The sequence below is a fragment of the Cydia pomonella genome, chromosome 18 (genome assembly GCF_033807575.1).
Source record: "Cydia pomonella isolate Wapato2018A chromosome 18, ilCydPomo1, whole genome shotgun sequence".
Classification (NCBI taxonomy): Eukaryota; Metazoa; Arthropoda; class Insecta; order Lepidoptera; family Tortricidae; genus Cydia; species Cydia pomonella.
The window spans coordinates 12,229,229-12,250,905 of NC_084720.1; the positions used below are offsets into that span (position 1 = coordinate 12,229,229).

General features: G+C 37.1%; 2 protein-coding genes across 2 annotated transcripts; one reads left to right on the forward strand and one right to left on the reverse strand.

The window, feature by feature from the left end:
* Nucleotides 1-289: 289 nt before the first annotated feature.
* On the forward strand, nucleotides 290-2,074 carry LOC133527498 (uncharacterized). Its single transcript, XM_061864532.1, has 2 exons — nucleotides 290-621; nucleotides 1,899-2,074. The coding sequence occupies exons 1-2, from the start codon at nucleotides 426-428 to the stop codon at nucleotides 2,066-2,068; spliced, it is 366 nt and encodes a 121-aa protein (XP_061720516.1). The 5' UTR covers nucleotides 290-425; the 3' UTR covers nucleotides 2,069-2,074.
* On the reverse strand, nucleotides 2,066-21,624 carry LOC133527488 (peroxisomal multifunctional enzyme type 2). The gene is made up of 15 exons (XM_061864515.1): nucleotides 21,521-21,624; nucleotides 17,996-18,197; nucleotides 15,681-15,826; nucleotides 12,809-12,960; nucleotides 12,045-12,216; nucleotides 11,702-11,808; nucleotides 10,771-10,900; nucleotides 9,598-9,694; nucleotides 7,966-8,129; nucleotides 7,556-7,682; nucleotides 6,251-6,434; nucleotides 5,688-5,810; nucleotides 4,853-5,010; nucleotides 3,621-3,827; nucleotides 2,066-2,707 (listed from the first exon to the last, which is right to left on the reverse strand). Exons 2-15 carry the CDS (start codon nucleotides 18,186-18,188, stop codon nucleotides 2,496-2,498), a joined length of 2,172 nt encoding a protein of 723 aa, XP_061720499.1. The 5' UTR covers nucleotides 18,189-18,197; nucleotides 21,521-21,624; the 3' UTR covers nucleotides 2,066-2,495.
* Between the last annotated feature and the right edge of the window lie 53 nt (nucleotides 21,625-21,677).

Here is a 21,677-nt window from a genome sequence, read left to right on the forward strand (position 1 = left end):
CTTAGATACTGAAAATACAAAATGGAGCCCCGTGACAATAGCTACATACATAAAAAGAAATTCGTAATGCTACGCTACGAATGCCTGAGCGAGACAATCCATCAAAATCTTACTGCTTAGTGAATTTGCTCTAAAATTTATACAGGCATACATTTCTACCCGAATTTTGGTTTTATTGTTTTAACTAACAAGTTAAAACAAAGCAAAGTGTACCTGTGTTAAACTTCTTTACAATGAAGAAAACATTTTTCTTAAAGGCCAAAATACTTGAATCCGAAATTACTTTGCTTTAAACGTTTAAGACTATCTTGTCTATGATCCGGTTCCTGTCAAAATAAGTTAGGTTAGGTTTGATTACTTTTGTTTATTTACTAAATTTAAAGAAACAAAGATTTAAAGTACGGGATAGCAAATGATCAAAAGAAATGACGTTAATTCCAAGAAAGTACTTAATTAGAGATATGATTAATAAACCAACTCCCTTTGATGTTTGGTTGCAAGGAACTATCGAACAAAATGTCGGTAATGATATTTTAATAATATCGGATACTTTTGGAAGAGCGAAAATAACGAAATGTGAGACTGCCGACGGCGTTATCGATAAGGCTTCTTTACAGAAAGGTAAGATTAGGGACTTATTGATTCAAATATTCTCTTGGGCAAATAGGTGTTTTGGTGATTGGTTTTTAAATGTGTCGCGGTCGCGGCATTCAAAGTTGTCAAAAGCGTTACCTTAGTCACATAGAGGAACAATTTGACAGAGGCCGCGCCACTGACGACCAGCTGTGACACTGCAATGGCGGACGGTTTCAAATAAATAAATAAAATGTGTGCGTGTACTGCGTGTCACGAATCGAATGTCTAGGCTGATTGAGTAAATTTTCTCTAGTTTGGTACGATCACCTTCCTGACTCTGGGATAAAGATCAATTTAGTATGCCAAAAAAGTGAGAGCGCCCTCCACTTTAGGTACAACTTTATGGATTAATATCGTATTTTACGAAAGATAACGTGATAATTGATTAACTTATGCATGAAAATTTATCCTGTTTGATTTTCTTTCGATCGGTATAATTTTTGCAACACTCGACCACGCAAACAAAATTTAATTATTTTCTTCGAACAATTAATGCACTTAGGTCTCAATTCGACTGACGGCAGATTGATGGATGAGGCCATAGAGATAACTGTCAATGTGTGTGTCACGCGTAAATACTAGAAAATTGGTGGATGATGGAATCATAGTTTTAGCGAAACTACGTCCTTAGTATTCTAGGTCCATGGTTAGTCATTTAGAGAATTTGGCTTCAATATGCTTTTCTATCATCTATGTGCCTCTGAGCATCTTGATTGAACCCAATTTTGCTTTTCATATTCCTTTTCGCTTTAACTTGCTTGCATGTGCTTAAGACTACAGTCACTAAGCTTGCTTTTTGTCGCTAAAGTAGATTTTCTGCTTTTCCAGAGCATACTGTATGCTAGTGGCGTTACACGTTAGTGCCAAAGAGAATTTGAAATAAAGGTGGATTGTCAAAGTAAACTTTTTAGCCACAGTAAATTTAGTGCCATCTTTCGAAACACGATTAAAACTTTTAGAATCCCATTTGAATTTGATCCTTATTCTTTTCACAGATATATGTTAAAAGGTGGCGCCACCTACTAGAGCAGAGGCCTAAGGTATGGCTCCATCGCTCGAAAAGATGCCGCCATACCTTTGGCCTATGTATGCTCTTTGATTCGTGCTAGTGATGAGGCTCTAGCAATGCCTACTTCGACCAGCCAACCGCATTGTCTCGCCATTCAGATGAATGTGTGATTTGATTACGCTTCATTATCTTTACAACGGCAACGTAACATTTTATAGACCATAATATATTTCGATTTATATTTGCTTTCCAGGCAAATATTGCTGTATTATAGGCACAGCCGTCTCAACGAAGGGTTTGCCCGAAGTGCAAGTTAGTAAATTTGTCGATCTCAGTGCACAGCCAGATATGAAGGACGCGTGGGAATACGAAGTTCGAGAATCAAACTTACTCTTTGAAGGAAAAATAAAACCATCAGTATAATATAAACATTTTTATTATTTAACTGAGATAAAATCCATCACCATTCCATAACAGTAATGTGAAATATATTTATTCTGTATAATATTGCTTAACCCATTAAAAAAGTATAAAAAGAGTCAATACACTAGGATTAACTACATACTTTATCCCAGGATTTAATAAAATCAAAACCATTAAAACAACTGGAATGCTTTATAAATTTTAACATGTACATTATTTTTCTTTCAATTGAAAACATGACACAGGACAATACTTCACCAAAAAAAACCTTTTGTTTTGCTTTTGATTCGTGCACTGACAATAAGCTTAAATGATTAAAGCAGGCACTTTTGGTAAAAAAAAAAAAACAATAAATCTCTACATTGCACCAATTTGCGCCGAATAAATACGACTACTGGCTTACTGACCAAAAATATATACATCAGTCTTACAATTTGGCTTCAGATTTCAAAAGAGGTCCTAGTTTCTGAGCCATCATGATGTTACCGCTAATCTTTAGTTTGCCCTTCATGAAAGCGGTCTGTGGGTTGAGAGATCCACCGGCGATGGCGATCAAGTCGTCATCGGAGACGGTCATCGTAACATCGGGCTTGCCTTTGGGAGCACCTTCAAAGACTACGGGCGTCTTAAGGTCCAGAGCTGTAACGTAAATAATAATAATTATCACGTTAGTTTGTTCGTGGGGTCTAACCTCGGTAGCGCTGTATATATTAAAGCAGATAAAAATGGTTGTATTTGGTTAATACAGCACCATTAATGTACCCAAATTTTAAAATATATTTTAAACTGAACCTATCGCGAATTTATTTTGTTACCCTTATTTCCGACGTTTCGCTGAAAGCAGGAAACACCCCAGAAATTTTAATAGGAAAGATGGTTTTAATTTGTCTTCAACTTGGGAACCAGTGATCCAGAAGGCTAAGCCGAGGATATGTGTGGATATACTGAGTGTTGCGTGTCGGACCATTGACAATAATTAACACGTGTGGTGGGTGGTTTGAAATTGTGATGCCTATCCCAAACTTTTACATACACTTTTCGTCGAGTAGTTACACAAATCTCTGTTTGTTTTAATATTTTGTTGGGACATCAGTTATCCGCGATCACGACCAGTGAAACAAAATAAATTCGTGATAGACCTGGTTTTAACCTTTTGACCGCCACCGTCGGCTATGGCCGACATCTGAAATACTTGCCAAGGGCGTCAACGACGGCTACAGCCGACAGTTTCGCCAATGCAATAGGGACTAACGCGCGACTCCGTAAAGTTCAATTTCGTTTAAATAATCGTGATCGCCTGCGTCCGGGGCACGGCAAATTCCTTCGCTGTCTGGCGTTCAAGAGGTTAAATATAAAAACCATTAAAAATGGTTTAAAATGTGTTCAAAACGCGAAAGTTTTAAATGTTATACTGGCAAATTTGTTCAAGTTGTGTGATCTCAAGATTTACACACTCGGTACACTTGTGTCATAAATAAGACATATGGAGAAGACAAGAAAGTCGTAGAACTAAAAACATACACAGCTTGGTTTAGGTTAAAATCCAACTTACTCCACTGTTTGACGGTCTTCCCGTTGTCGATAATGTTGTAAAGGAACACTCCACCGATGGACTTGGCTTTAGCAGCATTCTTCTTCACCTCCTCTACGATCTTGGCGAACAGAGCGTCACTCTTCAGAGCAGCGCCGGAGGGCTGCGGGGCGGCGCCGGGCGCGGGGCCGGTCGACGACTCCACCTTCTTCAAGTCCATGTAGGCGCCTGACAAGGTATGAAATTAATAATAGGAACCAATTAAAAAAAGTTAAAATGCTAACAAAAAAAAGCTTAACAAGTGGCTGATAATCTTCGGATATGTCATTATCGGACTCAATTTACTTAGAAATAAATGTGCCCAAACCGTTCATGCGTTTAAAAACCATGATGTCACTCGAACACGAAGATAAGGTTTATTTCTCAACATACAAATACTCTTTATTGGACACCTAAATACAGAAACAATACAAAGAATACATCACATTAAGAAGAAGTAAAAAAAAAGTCGGAAATATTTTTCTTAAACTTCTCGTGAAAAGTGTTACAGCTCTTTTCTAGGACGACAGTATGAAAGGGAACAGACCACTGCTGCCTTGCTAATCGCAGATACAGTACTTGCATGAACAAAATTGTTTTCATTTCTCATGGTCTGAAAGTGGGTCGTCGTTCAAAAAAGTGTACAAAAAATGATAAGTTTCTGCTCTACGTACGTTTTTATATATTTTTTTATTAAGATAAGCAATTAAATTTTTAGTTTGAAATGGATTTGTTGTACAATTTCCATTCTGATAATTCATTCTAACTACTAAATTGTTAATTGAAAGTACCCTCAAGAAATACTACTGAAGTTTATACTTCCTTTATAGCCATATTGTTTTACATGCAATAAATCCCTTGGTTAAAAATCTACTATTAAATAAAAACATTATTCAAGGAGAAAAAGATAAACAATTGCATTAGGTTTGTGATTACTGCATTAAATTTGCGATAAGGTAGTATAAAGCAGGTATAAATTTGAATTAGCCTTGACAGTTTCATGTTGATGAGAGCGTGACCTTTTTTACGATACCTATGCTTAGTACGAAAGCGATGCGATGACGATGTTCCCGATCTTCTGGAAATGCACGCGAGTGCGCAGAAGCCACATGTCCATAGCGAGGGTCTGGCCGAGCATCCGATATCTGGTAGTCGCGCCGAGTTAGAAACAAACATTAGAAAGAGATAGACACGTTAGCGTTAGAGATCGTTACCTGCAATAACAACGTTGCCGGTCTCCTTGACCTTGGTCTGGAAGTGCACGCGGCTGCCGTCGAGCCACATCTCCGTGGCGAGGGTCTGTCCGGGCACCACGGGCTTCACGAAGCGCGCCTTCAGGGCCTTCACGTTAGACGGGTTGTTGCCTGCGTACCTATAATAAATAAATAAATATAAGTAATAGACATTTTTTTTACACAAATTGACTAAGTCCCACGATGAGCCCAGTTAAGGCTTGTGTTGTGGGTACTCAGACAATGATAAATATAATATACAAATACTTAAATACATAAGAAACATCCATTGTGCTCATCACACAAATAAATGCTCTTACCGGGATTCGAACCCAGGACCATCGGCTTCATAGGCAGGGTCACTACCCCCTAGGCCAGACCGGTCGTCTATGTAATAAACATTTAATTACAAGCAAGAAATCATGAACACATATCGTCTGTATGAATCATAACCGTGTTGGCCACTGTTATAGATCATGTCATCCACGATGACGCGCAGATTTGCAGAAATCTAACTTTTAATAACATGATATTACGACTCAAGGCACGCGTCTTCGTGAATGACACGATCTATAAAGGTTTTTATAGATGGCGCCATCGTAAGTTTTACCTGTCTCTAGTCCAAAAACTAAACAAGTATTTAGCACTATTCCTATGATTGATAGATAAAACATATGCTGGCGTCAACTGTAAAATGCTTCTACTATTGGTGTCCAAAAGCGACCTCATCTCGTTAAAAAAAAATGACAAAAATCATTCGAACATTTTATTGATTTTGGGTGGGAATTGCGACTCTCTAAGAAGAAAATTGACTTACTTAGTTAACACGTGTCTCGCCGACATGCCGAGTGATGCGAGGCCGTGCAGGATGGGCTTCTGGTGTCCCATCGAGGCTGCCATGTTCGGGTCGATGTGGAGCGGGTTGAAGTCGCCGGAAAGCCTGCCATTTAATCTACTTATATAAAATTGAATTATAGTTTGTGATTAGTTTTGCTAAAACTCGAGAACAGTGAAAATGATTTGGCGAATTTTGGTTTAAAATATTAGTTGAAGTTTAAAAGTATATATATATCGAGGAAAATTATAAAAACAATAAACAATAACATGTCAAACATTCGTCCAGTCATCTCGGGTCGCAAGAGATATGCCCATAACTATGCGCGCTTCGATGGTTCTGGACAAAATACAAAGTATCAGAGGGCCTACTGCGATTTGTGATCTGCCTCTCTATCCCTCGAATATCAAGAGCGATGGAGAGGCAGATAAAGAAATGTCGATTTTCGATGTGTGCGTTAGGATTTCAGACCGTGAGCTGAGCTGCGCAGCAGGAGCTAAGAATGTAGAATCGCTAAAATGGTCCTAAAGAAGACAAGTTCCGACCTGTACAAGGCCGCCTGGTCCTCCGCGGTGCGCTGCTCGAGCACGGCGTCGGGCGCGCGGCCGGGCGCGGCCAGCACCGCCGTCGCCGCGGCGCTGCCGCGCGGCCCGCCGAACCCGCCCTGCCCGAGCACGAAGATGTGCTGCTGCGTGCGGTATACCAGCTCCTTGTCCTGGTATATTTCACCTGAGAACAAAACGTAAGAGGTTAACCCTTTTAACGCGGCGTGTCATCGTGAAACATGTCGGATTGCACGAATGTTGATATTGGGCTGAAGCTGCGCGCGTCAGGTGACGTCTTTTGCGGTTGAAAGGTTAAATGAGCAAAGTTTTACACAGATGGCTATCGTGGAATGCCAGGTTTCGAATAAAAAACCAATTGTTAATATTATTTTCAAGACGACGCCCTGAAGCTGGCAGCAGCATGCAGGAAAGATAATTCATAGAATACAGACAACACGCCACATGGGTCCTTATTCGGGAAAGATATTAATTTCTGATTGCAGTAGCGCGACGACTTCAGCTAATTACACTGTAGTGCATAATGTAAAATATGTATGTAAATGTTTAAGACGTTCTTTTAGTAAAAATATGAGTTAGTTTTTTCTTCTCACGATTCATATTAAAATATTTAAACGTTTTATATATTTAATGAAGTATTATGGCTTGGACACCTCGAGAGGAAGGGAGAGAAATTTAAGAGCGTATCATGGGGCACACGAGTGCAAAACGTTCGCCCTAGCGTCCCAGATACCTAAAAAAGCCCTATCCGCCCTCAGAGTACGCAACTAGCGTGAAGTGGCACAGAATAAAGCAAAGTAGCGATCTCTTGTGTCCAAAAATACGGCCACTCTATGCTCCTCGCGCTGCCGCGATGTTGCCCCCTCCGGCCACACACTGCTCTGCTCGCGCGATTAATCGCGTCGCTCCATACTTCATATTGCCGGTTCTTTGATTCGCGCCTAAAAACCGACTAAATAGGGAGCAGTGGGCTACGTCTCTGCCTACTTCCCATGCCACTCGTCGAGTATGTGGCCGGTATAAAGGGCAATAGTTATTTACGATACAAGTGCAGAAAATAGGAAATTCGCAACGAGTGGTGATAAATTAAAACACGAAACGAGTTACGAATTACCTATTCGCACGTGTATCGTACGTTTTACAGTACATATGGCTCTTTAAAGTTTCGACATATGCACGGAAAGTGCTCATTCCCGCACGCGTGCGGGAAAGTAGCACCATATAAAAATCCTTTTTGGGTCACACGCCAGTGAAGTAAGTAATAAAATGTATGAAAATGTTTCTCACTGTTGACGAGAGCCACGGCACTGGAGCCCTTGTCCAGCACGTCCACCACGTAGGCGCGGGTGGTGAACGTGCCCTCGGTGCTCGGGAAGTCGCCGACGAACTCGATGTACTGCTCGCCGTGGAGTACCTGGAAAATTTATAATAATAAGAAATAGAATCGATTTTCTCTGTCCGTCTCGAATAGCGTAATTTTTTTTAAATTCGAGACTTAAACTTTGACCGCTTGTATCTGTAAGACGAAATTTAAACCATCCAAAAAACACAATTTGTAGCGATTTTTACGCTGCCATAAATCATCAATAACCTAAGTGAAAATCAGGAAGTATTCCTTACAAGAACGTCATGATAATCACAGTCCTTCTGAAGTTCTACTATGGTCGCAATACAGCCGGTAAAACCGTAGAACTTACATTGGAGAAATCAGCGAATTTCCCGTGGCTCTGCATGGCCTGGTTGACGATGGGGGACTCCATGCACATGCCAGCTAGCACGAAGAAGGTGGGCAGCGCCACGAAATCCTCGTGCCCTTCGTATAGGAACTTCAAGTCGGTGGGGTTGGCCACCGACGCGCCCACTGGAAACAAACAAGAATTTTTTTTCTAACTTGCAATGAAATGTTGACTTTTGGGATTTCATACAGGCTTGTAAAGCAACCTTCTTTGGTTTTTAAACGTCAAATTTTGACACAAAGTTTTGGCATTCAACCATCAAATAATAGTAGATTGGTTATTTATTTTTAGCTGTATAAACCTACGAATAAAACAATTGACTACATTTTTGGAGTCCATACGATTACTGCTTTCAACGTCAAGCCGGGTGGACTCATCGACACCGACCGGTGTATGCCGGTCAGTCGGTTTGGCCGTAAGTTAAAACGCAGCCTAAGAGCGTTATTTAGCGATACCACGCGTGCAGCATTATGTACCCGAAGTTTTTTGTCGCTCATTGGCCTCATTGCAATTAATAGTCTGTGCGGAAAGAGAAGAATCGTGGATTGTATGGGGCCCAATACATTCCACGATTCTTCTCTTTCCCAACAGACTCTAAAAACAACAAACAATTGATTTTAGTTGTCAAATTGCAAAATTGTATTCGAACTGAAGAAATGACTTCGCGTATTGTGCGATTTAAGAAGAATTTCCTAGAGTGCCGGGGTTCTTTAAAAAAGGACTGTACAGGTCTTTAAAGGATCAGCAACGCGCATGGAACATTTATGGAATTGCAGGCGTCCATAGGCTACGGCGCTACGGTAATCGCTTACCATCCGGCAGGGCGGGCGGTATGTTTGTTTGCCACCGGAATGGTATATGTCATCATCTTCTTCGCGTTTGTCCCGGCATTTTGCCACGGCTCATAGGAGCCTGGGGTCCGTTTGGCAACCAACAACACCAACAAGAATCCGAATATATATATATAAATGTTTTCCCTCTACCTTTTATCATGGGAAACATGTCCTTTTGTATTCAGTTAACTTTTGAAATATCTGCATACGGGCGAAGGTCAAGTGTGATTTCGCTTTGCATTGGTAATTTAAAGACGAATATAAATGATTCAAAATTAGTTTGTTTTTGTGTAGAAACTTGGGAAAGTAGTGGTGATAAATACGTTGGTTTTATGTATACCTTTATCTACACCTTGTTTTTATCTACACTTCTAAGGATATTTGTGCCGTTTTTGACATGTTTATGACAGACAAAAATACGATGAATTTTGAAATAATAGTACTCGTATCTGAACATTAGATTTATTATTAATTATCATTTTAAATATAGATTGGCGTTTAGACATTTCAATACTTCGTATCTTGTACCTATTTCAACTTTATAACTCGTTATAAGTTGGTTTACTTATAACTCATATATATTTTATAGATTTACTTCTTAAGGTTATAAAAGCAGAATAAATTACGATTAACAATATAAAAACTTAAAGATATTAATAACTAGATTAAATGGAATACTAAAAATAAAACTAATCAGTTTTAAATGTTCATTTTCTTTTTGTGGCTTGATTTTTGGTCCTTTACTGATAACAGCACTAACCTCCCAAGGCGTAGAGAGCCAAATCCTTGGCATTGTAGCTGTACGTGGTCCAGTAGGACTCGCGATCACCGTCCATCTTGCTGCGGTCTTCAAAGTCCTGAGGAGAATTCATTATTATAGGAGACTGGAAAATTGGTTGGAGTTTGAACTCTCACGGTTAAGGGAGGATCCAGCTTTATAGACAGGGGGTTTGATGGTCAAAATCTAATTCTTTATCCATCAATCAATAATTATTTTTTTGCACATAAAAACATTATACAATGCATGCAAATACAATTTTTATCGAACATTACACCACTGGTAATGTCAAAATTAATAATTAAGAATTATATTGATGATGATGATCTTTCCGGCCGATTTCGACCATGGCGACCACTTCGACTCCTAGTTAGCTCGGCGCTCAGGCGCCCGAAGATGGCTGACATAGCCGATCTTCGAGGTGAACCCCCGTGCACATTGAGGGCAAGAATTATATTATTATTATATTGAACCTAGACCCAGCCCAGGGGTCATGCTTCCCCTGGATCCGCCCTTGTTCATGGTAAATTCTCATTTATCGACTAGCCTGACCCAACATCTGCCGCGTAGAAGTTATTCAACGCTAAAATTGCCAACGACATATTTCACTCTTCTGATACACGCTCCAATACCGTATATAGGTATAAGTAAATGCCGGCTTCATGCAAAAGGCGCCTTGTTGCCGGTGCTCAATAAAATATTACGTATGTCTACTTGATGGTTGATATTTTAATGCCCTCCTAGCCTAGTCAGTAATGACCCTGCCAAACCTGCCTATGCAGCAAAAGGTTCGAATCCTGGTATGTGCATTTATTCGAAAATTGAGAAATAAATATCTTAAACCATATTTGTGTTCGAGTAAATTTGGTTGTATATATGTACATACTTACCTATGCTAAGAGCTGTCCAATGTAAAGAGAACAGTAAACTGCTAAAGAATCAATTTGCTATCAAGCTTACTGTGGGACTAGGTTGTTTTGTGTAAGATAGTCCTAATTATATTTTTTTTTTTGCTTTCTGACAAATATTCGCATCCTTTACGAATTTATTTCTTTTTCTTTATTGCAAGTGTAAGTATAGCCTGACAACACACTATATCACTCGCATTTTATGACAAGCTATAAAGATAAAACATAATTTATTATCTACACTTACTTGTAGCTTCTCAACCAAGTTGAGCGTTACTTCGGAGATCTTGGAGATGTTCTTGGCTCCGGTCATGTCTACAACCTTCTCCCAGTTCTCTTTGACCGACTCTATCGTCACGGGGTCGGTTGGCTTCTTTCTGGAGAAACAGTAGAAAATGCATCTACTAGGGCTGTCGCAAATAAGTCCCGATACCTCGAGACAGCGACTGTTTTTACGAAAGCGACTGCCATTTGACCTGCCAGAGGGTAAACTAAGCCTTATTGTCCGGTTTCCTCACGATGTTTTCCTTCCCCGAAAAGCGACTGGTAAATATAAAATGATATTTCGTACAACAGCGCGTGCTCGAAAATGTCATGTGCCAGCCATTAAGGGCATTTTTTTTTGTCTTTATTGACTTATATTGATTTGTCTTTCACCTGTTAGTGTTCGATCCTTTCGCATTTTCTCAAAGGTCAGCTGGAAGAGATCCCTTTTAGGGATAAGTTCGCCTTTGTACATATTTTTTTGTTTTGTTTTGTCTGTTTTATGTTAACCTGTTTATGTGCAATAAAGTGACATACATACATACATATACCTAACTATTTAAATGCATTATATTATATTAGAGACTGGAGAAACAAAGTCTGTGGAGGTCAAATGAGTCAAAAAAAAATGTTGAAATGTGGTCTCTTCCCAAATAAATGTTTTTAAATTTTTCTCATCACATTGACAAACACATAAATGTATTATTTTATTTCTTTGTTAAAAGTCAATATTATCGAGACAAAATTATCAAAAATAAGACAAATAAAATAGTATTGACGCGAGAATCACAGTCCGTGTTTTTCACAATTGTAAGGAAAGTAATTGGAAGATTTTGGAAGAGAATTGTTTAGTTAAATTCGATAATTACTAGTTAATATTAAAAACTGATCCATATCTCATACTATTTTCGTACCTAAGGGTAGCACCTTCTGCTCTGACCAGGTGTGTTTTGGTGGCGAATCCAAGAGTGGAGTCAATGATGAGACCAGTTTCATTGAAGGACTCGTGCACCATGTATGCCTGCATATAAATAAATATCACATTAGACCATCAAAAGTAAGAAACAATGATTTAGTAATACTTTATATTAACAATTTTTATACTAAGCAGTGTCTGCTAACATAATGTTTGAAACAAAAGGGTAAGTCTCGATAGCTTATTGGTAGTGATTGGCTAGTAACCCTTATTCACGAGTTAATATTTCCAATTTTCCTTTATTTCTGGATAAATCAAACAGGATATCACTTATCACTTACCACAACTGGGGCAATAAGATTTGGCTTCATGGCCTCGAACATGCTGGGAGGCAGGATGTCCTCAGTGAGGCGGGACGCGGCGGTTGGCACGATTGTGTTGACTTTGATGTTGTACTTGTCTCCCTCAATAGCCAGGGTGTTTGCCAGACCGACCAGACCTAGCTTAGCGGCACTAGAATTAAGGAAATATGTAAAATTTAGGATCTAATTCTTTTCATATACCGGGTGTGGCCTGTAGTACGAGCAAAAAATTAAACTGTAGAACTGAATTCTCAAACTGACCAACATTCAGCGACTTAGGTAGTTCTCGGTAGTGAAGGTAAAAAAAACATGGAAACAATAATAAGCACATAAATGATAAAAGTACGACTTACGTCAGAACCAGAATTCAAGCATATGGCATAGCATATTGAAATTCGGGAACAGGCGAAATAAAACAGTAGCCAGAAGCTTCCAACCAGTACATGTGGAGGTCCAAGGGGGAGGCCTATGTGGACGTCTTATGGCTGAGATGATGATGATGATGATGATGATGAGCCAGAAGCTAAACAAATTATAAATTCGAAACAATAAGCATACCAATTTATTCAACTGTCTACTGAGCGGTAGGAGATTTCGCTTCCAGACTGGAGTTGGGGACAAACCCTGGCTCGAACCAATGAGTAATTAAGTTTACTTCGGTAACGGAAAATATCGCAAAGAAACATGCAAACCTTCAATAACAATGAGAGCAGCCTTTAACCGATGATGATGATTTCAAATACCTGTAGTTAGCCTGGCCGAAGTTGCCAAGAAGGCCAGCGTTGCTGGACGTCATGATGACGCGGCCAAACTTCTGCTTCTTGAACAGCTCCCATGCTGCCTGCGTGGTCTTGAAGGCCCCCTTCATGTGGACGGCATGCACGAGGTCCCAGTCCTAGGGCACAAATAATGAGCACAGGTGTAGAATGACAAGAACCAGTTGCACCAACCACAATCGGCGGACTGATCAACGTTACTCAGCAGACAACTTTGAAACTTCTCATACAATATGATATTAGACAGTTTTGTACAACCTCCCTAGAGTGTCTGCGACCAACCGAAAATGGTGAAATACTGGTTGTATCTATTTTTACGCTGGCAGTTGTTTTAATAGGTACCTAAATAGTGGTTTTATTAGTCACGGAATTGCATTTCATGCTGACATTGTCACGTATGTTTCGTTAAATAAGTAATAAAAACGAGTCTTAGCTTCGTATCCACTTAGATTCGTATCACAGTCGATGTCTCTGCTGCCTATTAGGCGTTTGCAAGCAGAATATAAATTGGTAAGCCAGGGCCTATTTGGCGTGTAAGTAAACCTGAGGAAGCGAGAGGGTTACACTTACACTGGATAAACGAAAGTTAGTTGTTATTTTTCGGAATTAGCGCGTACTGCTACATCACCAGGCTGGCTTTTAAGTTTTAATAGACGGAATAGAATTGCAAACCGGGTTGGTTTTCAATCCGGCCGGATCCGGCCGGACCGGATCCGGTTTGGTATAGAGATATAAAAGTTAATTAAATGACATATTTTTCTAGTTTTTTGCGTTATACGTATTCCTAAATCTATAAATTGAAGTTAATAAATAACTTCTTAACAATAAAATTGAACTTGGTAGTAAAAAGTGTCACAATGTCAATATCACATGAAAAACAAAATTTGAAATCGGTAATTTATTATATTTAACCATTCAAAAGTGCTCAAATTTTCGTTTACAATTATAAATTTTATTAGTTTCCAAAGCCTGATGATGGGATGTGGGGTGGGAATTGGAGCTCCTTGAAAGGACAATTTTTCGTAACTGTTCTTTGATTGAATTCTTTGTAGCCCCAGTATTGGGCCCCATACATTCCACGACTCTTCTCTTTCCTCACAAACTCTACGTTGACATCCATTCTAGCATAGAGAAATAAGAAGTACACAGAGTGCTCACTCCATACATTAGTTTTGGTACCAAAACGCTTATTATTTTCGTAGTCGACATCTAACATCGAGTAGCGGAACTCTCAGTACTGCTACTCAACAATAGATATCGTGGAAAACAAAAAGTCTAATGCTCAACGATTTTCCGCTAATATTATAACCAGAGTAACCGAAACTCTATTTTCAACTCCTACGCTTACTATTATTTATTTCTTTTAACGAAAATATTTTACTTTTAACCAATTATGATATTAAATACGCTCTAGTATTATCTTGCTCTAATTTTTTCCCGAAAAAGTAGTAGACTGTATGACTTAAAAAAATTGCATTTTTTTTGTAATTTATAGAAAAGTATATTGGTCAAATTATAGGGAACAACACACGACACGACGATTGCATGCGAAAAATAATAGAATGTAGGATTGAAAACCATCGCGGAAAGGGACTTACATAGATCAAATAAAGAATTGGCTAGACGTAGAGTAGCATGTACCAGGAGATGAAGGAAATTGCATAAGAAATTGTAAAGACAAAAGATTCTCTCTTAAATTTGAATAGAAAAGAATCTATATTTTATCATATATACATATATCGGAGAAAACTAAAGATTATCAATATTATCATATATTATTTATTCACACATATTGATGAGCCCAACTGTAGTCGGTTGAGTACCGCCGATTTAATCCTGCTCATTTGTTTACTTTTAATCTCCTATCACAACATTATGACACGACATTAACCTTCTCTTTAGCATAGATTACAAATGCCTTCCATGGCATCTCCATCATTTAATTTTTCTTTCTATTACAGTATTTATGTAATCGTCATATCGTGCCACCAACATGAAAGAAGAAGAAATCCTCTTCTGTTCCCAGTCATCGTCATAATAAATATATTTTTATGTTACTAAATTTAATCTTTTTCATTCGTTTTTGTTCTGCCCAACTTCATACCTCGTATCTGTTGCCTTTTCCTCATCTAAAACGCACAACGCGTGCTGTATTTAGGCGTTTTTTTATTTTACCGGATCCGGTCCGGATACGGTGATTTATACCGGATCCGGTAGCTCCTGAAAAGTGCCGGATCCGGCCGGATTACCGGATCCGCCGGACCGGATTGCAATCCCTAGGAATAGACTATTTGTATTCTGAAATGTACCCTAAAAAGGAGTTGGAGAAAAACATCTTCATAATCTTCATTCATACAGTTAAGTAGACATGTAAAGCCTGTTTTAATAATTTGTATTATTGTTACATATATATTTGATAACAAGTGATGTTGTATTTGTTATCTGATAATATAATAATACTTCAGTTGATGCCTATCTCATAGCCCTTTAGGCTTATAATTTGCAAGATGTTGTAATAGTAGATAATATATTTTATAAATTTTATAATACATTTTTGCACATAAAACAAAAACGAAATCTTTGGAACACATTCAAGATGAATCTGGTTTACCGAAATTTCAGGAGGTTTCAGATCATTCAAATCGCCACAGCTATGTATATGTAATTTTTTTCCAAAAACTATAAAAGCAGCATGTTTGTCATTGATAAATTGATAATATCAGCATGGTTTATAATGTTGAATACATGTATATTAATTGTATTTACAATTAGCAGGCAATGCCCTTACCCAACTCATGAAGGTGAGAAAAACAAGTTAGAAAAACCCGATTAAGCTTACCTGGTCAGATATTTTGCTGAAACTCCTGTCTCTGAGAATGCCAGCGTTGTTGATGATGATGTCAATGCGCCCAAAGTTATCAATTGCTGTCTTAATGATCTTCTCTCCCTCAACCACAGAGTTGTAATCAGCAACTGCCACTCCCCCTATAAAACAACATTACTTAATTTAATCAGTATTATCTATTTATCAGGAACACATCAGTTGTTAATAAGCTAAGGCAGGGGTTCCTGTGCGCTGTAGCACCATGGTGAAGGTGTTTGGAGGTGTATTCCCATTTGTCCCTGCTGGGCACAGATGAGAATAGGCACTTCATATAAATCATTCCCATTTTCCCACCAACAAATGGGAATACACCACCTAGGACAGTAAAGAGGACCACTGTGAGGCAATCCTCTTCACCATGTTACCTATCTATTTCAGATAGCCTAGCTAGGTTACGGCGCTGACATTAAATTTTAAACTTACAAGTGTGCCGCGGTCTTGCATTGGGATCCCCTGATCTATAAGGCTCTGTCTTTATATTCTAGACTAAAATAATAAAATAAATTTATTGTATAATTTGGGATACTCAAACTGTCATTCGAATATCTGTGATAAGAAAATAAGGTTTGGTAATATCTGTTAAAAATAAGATTTTGAATTTCCTTCTGTGTTGGAGAAACACTTCAGTTATCAAATCAATAAAGAATGAGATGATATAAGGTCACCTGATATCTTAAGACTTCCTCTAGAATAGTTATGATGATGACTTTATTTTTAAAATGATTACTTCACCATCCTGTTTAAAAAAAAAATTGACGTGAAAAGTTAGTAAATTTAGCATGAGTTGATTCACTTTTTTCAATACAAATATTTACTCATATTTTATCTATTGTAATTATTAACTGAACATTTATCCAAAAAGTTAAAGCATATTGAATATAAATGCATGCATTGCATTTTTTTATTCAATAAACAACATGACTGGCAATAAGTTAAAAATGCCCCACATTATAGTCACACATTTATTTTGCTAAATGTCTATAATTTTTAAATATATGCAAGAAAGAAGCAGAATTTTAAATGTGCATAGTTAAATAAATACTTATTGAATAAAAAAGACCTACCATCAAGTCACCATCAAAGAAACTAACATATTATGTAAGCTCAGAGAAGTTTGGCCTCAGTAAGTTGATGTAACAAACCAGTAAACTGACTCTGACCCCGATGTTTAGCAAGACATTTCCATATAACATTAATTGTGACATTAATACTTTGTTATATATGTGAATGCTATTTTCAACCATCTTAAAGCAATGGTGAGGATTTTCTAACAATGTAATGTAGTTCTCTATAACATGTAATAAAGTCTTGAGATACTCCTCAAATTCTATTTTCAAAAGATCAATGTTTGTTAATATAATATTATCTAACTCAAGTAATTAAGTCCATCAAATTTTAAATTTATTTTACTGGTTGTTATTCCTACACTTTAAAAATTGTGATTTGTCACCCAAAGGGTAATGACCCTTTGGGTGACAAATCACAAACTATAGTAGTATATTACAAGAATATTGTTTTAATTTAAGATATTATGAAATTCAGAATTAAATCTCACTTTACATAATGAAGTAACTTGGGAAATAATAGAATATTGAGCTTCAAAGATAATAATGATAAATAGTATGTTCAACTGCCAACAATAAAAAGATAATAATATGAACTATCAATTACCAATTAATACTACTTCTCAAAGAGCAACTTGGACCATCTCACTAACCCAGAGTTAACTGATTAAACCGTTAACCCAGTGTCAAATTGTACTGGTAACCATGGTAACTCCAGGATTAACCAGTTAACCCAAGGTTGGTGGGTTGGTGAAAGTGGCGCTAACTATTTTTGTTAATCTCTATAAGAAAATTAACAGCAAAATTGTATGCTCATCACTGCTCTTACTGTTTAGTACTATGTAGACTCATGCCAAAGCATATGCTGAGAGTTTTTCATTTGTAGCTACTATAATAGCACCAATATTTATTTTATTCTTACATATTTATTTTTTGCTACATAAATATAATGTTTTGTGTCCTTAATTACTTAAAGCAATATCTAGTAGTTTAAATACGTAGACTTTTTTCATACTTTGAACTTTTTAGCAATTAATGCTTTTCTACTCTATTCTTATATATTTTTATCAAACTAGTGATTATTTCTCACTAAAGTCAACATGCAAACATGATAATAAGTATGAATATATAATAAATAAACAATGTTGAAAGGATAGTGGCATGACGATTTCAAATGCTAAATAATAAAACAGAGACAATGATAACCTTTGTCCTTGATCTGTTTGACGACATCGTCGGCGAAGTTAGCGGATTTGCCGGCGCCGTCTCGGGCGCCTCCCAGGTCATTCACCACCACTTTCGCCCCGCGGGACGCCAGCAGCAGCGCGTACTCCTTTCCCAAACCGTTCCCGGCACCGGTCACCACCGCCACACGACCGTCAAAACGCAGTTGCTCCATCCTTCACGGCTGTCAAAAGCGAAATGAAACGATAATTATTACTGACAGTGGCTGATAATTCGCACTAGAGTCACATCTAGAGTCAAAGTCCATCAAAAACTTGTTTTCACACGGCCTAAAGTTGGTACTTCTTCAAAATTCACTAGGTACGTGGGATTAGGGCTCGCGGTCGGATCCGTGTTTCGTTTACACGTTCCGAATACCCGTTTCCGAATAATAAGTAAACGGTTTTCTGGCCCGTTCCACACGTGTAATTAAGAAACGTGTAATTAAGAGCCGTTTCCACGGATAAACGGGTATTCGAAGAAACGGATCTTATTTACCCGTGGCTCCGGAAACGTCCTTGACGAGTAGCAAAGGAACGGACCGGCGTACGTAAGAGCTACAAATTATTAGTCAAAAGATTCATGACGTTTATGCCATATTTAACCTTATTCCGTGGTTCATAGAGTCGAAATTCAATAAACGGTTTATTTGCAAAACCGTTTTCTGAGCAGAGGGCCTACCGCGAACCACGTTCGACGTGTTGCCGCCCCGTCACACTTACGTAAAATTTTATAAGTGCGACAGAGAGGCAACACGACGAACGTGGTTCGCGGTAGGTCCTCTGTTAGTTTTTGCTTGCAATGTTTTAAGTTGCAATAAGTACGAGTAGAAAATTAGAAATACTGTATAGTGCTACCATAGTAGTATTTTATATAAAAGTTCAAATACTAAAACTTTATTGTTTATTATATAACTTGATAGCAATAAATATAAAGTGCTAGTAATAAAAAATAAAATCAATAAAGACTGTACACGATAAAATCTGCCAAGTGCTTGATCTGGTATTCTTTTTACCAACTGAACATTTTAAACAGTTATATTTTTAATAATCGTCCTATTGGGGTACCTATGTGGTAAAAATTCAATCAATTGTCAATCATATTACAATGTATGTGTGAGTTTTCTTGAATATACATTCGGTCAATATGAAATATATATTTTTATTTTTTAACTGACGTGAGCCTGACATCTTTGTCTTATTATAGTAAACCATGTAAAAATTATTAAATTATCATTTGTATAATGATCTGCCAATAATAAATGTACTTATAAATTGTATTGTAATTAATTTTGAATTTACGAAAAGTTTTACGTATTATTATCATATAAAATGAACTTTATACGTTTAAGTGTACTAATAAATATAAGATGGCCCTTTTAGCTTAAAGCAATAAATGTCAAAATCAGAATTACCATAATGCGCAAGGGTGGAGTCAATATAAATATTACTAAAAATCATAGACAACCTAACTATGTTTGTATTTTTATTATGTAATTCTTGTAGTCTTTAGTAGTTTGTGTCACAAGGGAGTAAAAAGACATATTTACGGCGTGGGTGTAAATTAAATCCTAAACGAAACGAAGAATTTTACAGTAAAACTCCAAGCCTAGCGAGGGACTCTAATCAAAGTGAGGGATACAAATACGAAACCAACTACAAAAAAACCAACTACGAAAGAAAGACGCTAGTGCAGAAACGTACATTTTCTGCACACTTCTTAGAAAAACAACGACCCACTTTCAAAGCATGAGAAATGAAAAAGCCTTTTTAGGAATAGGTAATGTTATTTTTTTTTTATATAGGATCGGTTGAGTTCAGTAGGTAGATTAGATATAACAGAAGTCAAACAAAGGCTCAAAATTGACAATATTTACTAAAATTATTTACTTAATTCCATCGAATATCGTTTAAAACAAAAATGTATAAGTATATAAACAAATGATATCAATAGATTTCGTTAAATGTAGTGTATAATCAATAACAAACAATAACATAAATAGTTGTATTTCAAAAATAGGTAATCTTGGGGAACGTATGTAAAAAATATAATATCTTAGAATACAAAGTTTGGAAGTTTAATAAAAAAAAATTAATCATTAGTACGACTACGAGTAGACTACTTATTTAAATGATTACACAATAAAATTGAAATCAAAATGATATTCGTAAAAATTAAAAAATGCAATATCTTAAAACAATTATTAAAAAACAATCAAATGCTAGTATTAAAATTAATTTGAAAACAAATTACAATCAAATATATACCTAAGTAATAACATCTTGTAGCTCTCACTCTCGTCATAGAAAAATGCCTTTTAGTGTGGTGCGGCTACAAAACAATGGGATACATTTACTTTAATTTTTGCCGCTGCATCTGTTACAATTTTAATATATGCAGATATGTTTACCTTATTACAAGGACATAAAGCTCATAATTGGTTGTGACAGTTCTGATAACTGTTTGGGAACCTATTTGTTTTGGTGATATCGTACAATAGGGTCTTCGAAAAACAATACGTTCTAAGAATCTAGTGAATGGAACGCCACCGGGCGGCAAACTGTGAAAGTGTCCCAAGTGAATATGAATGATTGCCAATTTTGAGATCTATCTTAATGTATTAAACAATATAATCGAAAGGTAAGAAAGGTAGCATGAGTCTTTAAGGTTATCGCGTGAAATTCTTCGTTTCGAATGCCGCTTGTGTGTGTATTTTTTTTGCATCATTGGCAGATTTGTTGTTTTCGCATAGCAGTAAATTGATAAAAATAACCACAAAGTAATTAATAATTATTTTCTTAACTGTTATTTTTAACTAATATAGGTAGTATTTGTCTGAATACATATTCTTCACGAAACTATTACACCAGTATATATAAAATGTGTTTCTTTCATTGAAATATAATATGTAATGATATTAGGTTAAAAACAATAATACTAAAAAAATAAGATTCTAAACTAGGGCCGAATAGGTTTAAAATTAAAAATAATAGACAATATAGAATAGGGACACCTACTTCGATTTATATATAGTATAGTTGGCTAAATATGTAATATCCACCCAGACAAGAAACAGAACAATAAAAAAAAATTGTACGCCTAACAAGTTCATCTGAAGTCAACATTCAATAGTAGACCTTGTAAGCATTGGCTCAAACTGTTTCGGATCCGTTCGGGCCGGTCTTAAGTACACGTTTAAACGGAGATACGTATCTGAGAAACGTTTCTTGGGAACGGTTCTTGGAGACGGATCCGGATCCCGGCGGTTCCGTTTAAACCGTGTTCTTAGCACCGCCAGGCTTAAGAACACGGGTATCCGTTTCGGCGTGTAACACGGATACCGGGAGCCCTACGTGGGATCACCACCAATCACTATTTCGCTAGTTTGATATGGATTGATAAGATTAAACAAGTAAAATTATTAAATAATCTTTGTTTTTTGCCTTATCAACTTATCAAGCCCGTAATCTCGTAAAAGTAGAATTTTATATTATTAATAATACTTACGCGACAGAATTGACAGTTTACCGAAGGAGTGTTCCAAAACTCACTTCTTTTTTAAGATTTAGGAGGCGAACGAGTAAGCGCCATTGGGGACAGTCGCAATGCTATTTATTCGAAAAATAGCTACAAAGAGCATATAAACACTACGTGTTAAATAGGT

What these genes read in the sequence shown, in the direction of transcription:
- LOC133527488 (XM_061864515.1), bottom strand. Translation starts at nt 18,188, where the DNA reads ATGGAGCAACTGCGTTTTGACGGTCGTGTGGCGGTGGTGACCGGTGCC. An exon ending in TCAGCAAAATATCTGACCAG is followed by an intron (nt 12,961 to 15,680) that starts GTAAGCTTAATC and finishes TTTGTGCCCTAG; the next exon opens with GACTGGGACCTCGTGCATGC. An exon ending in ATCTTATTGCCCCAGTTGTG is followed by an intron (nt 11,809 to 12,044) that starts GTAAGTGATAAG and finishes ATTTATATGCAG; the next exon opens with GCATACATGGTGCACGAGTC.
- LOC133527498 (XM_061864532.1), top strand. Translation starts at nt 426, where the DNA reads ATGACGTTAATTCCAAGAAAGTACTTAATTAGAGATATGATTAATAAA. An exon ending in TAAGGCTTCTTTACAGAAAG is followed by an intron (nt 622 to 1,898) that starts GTAAGATTAGGG and finishes TTTGCTTTCCAG; the next exon opens with GCAAATATTGCTGTATTATA.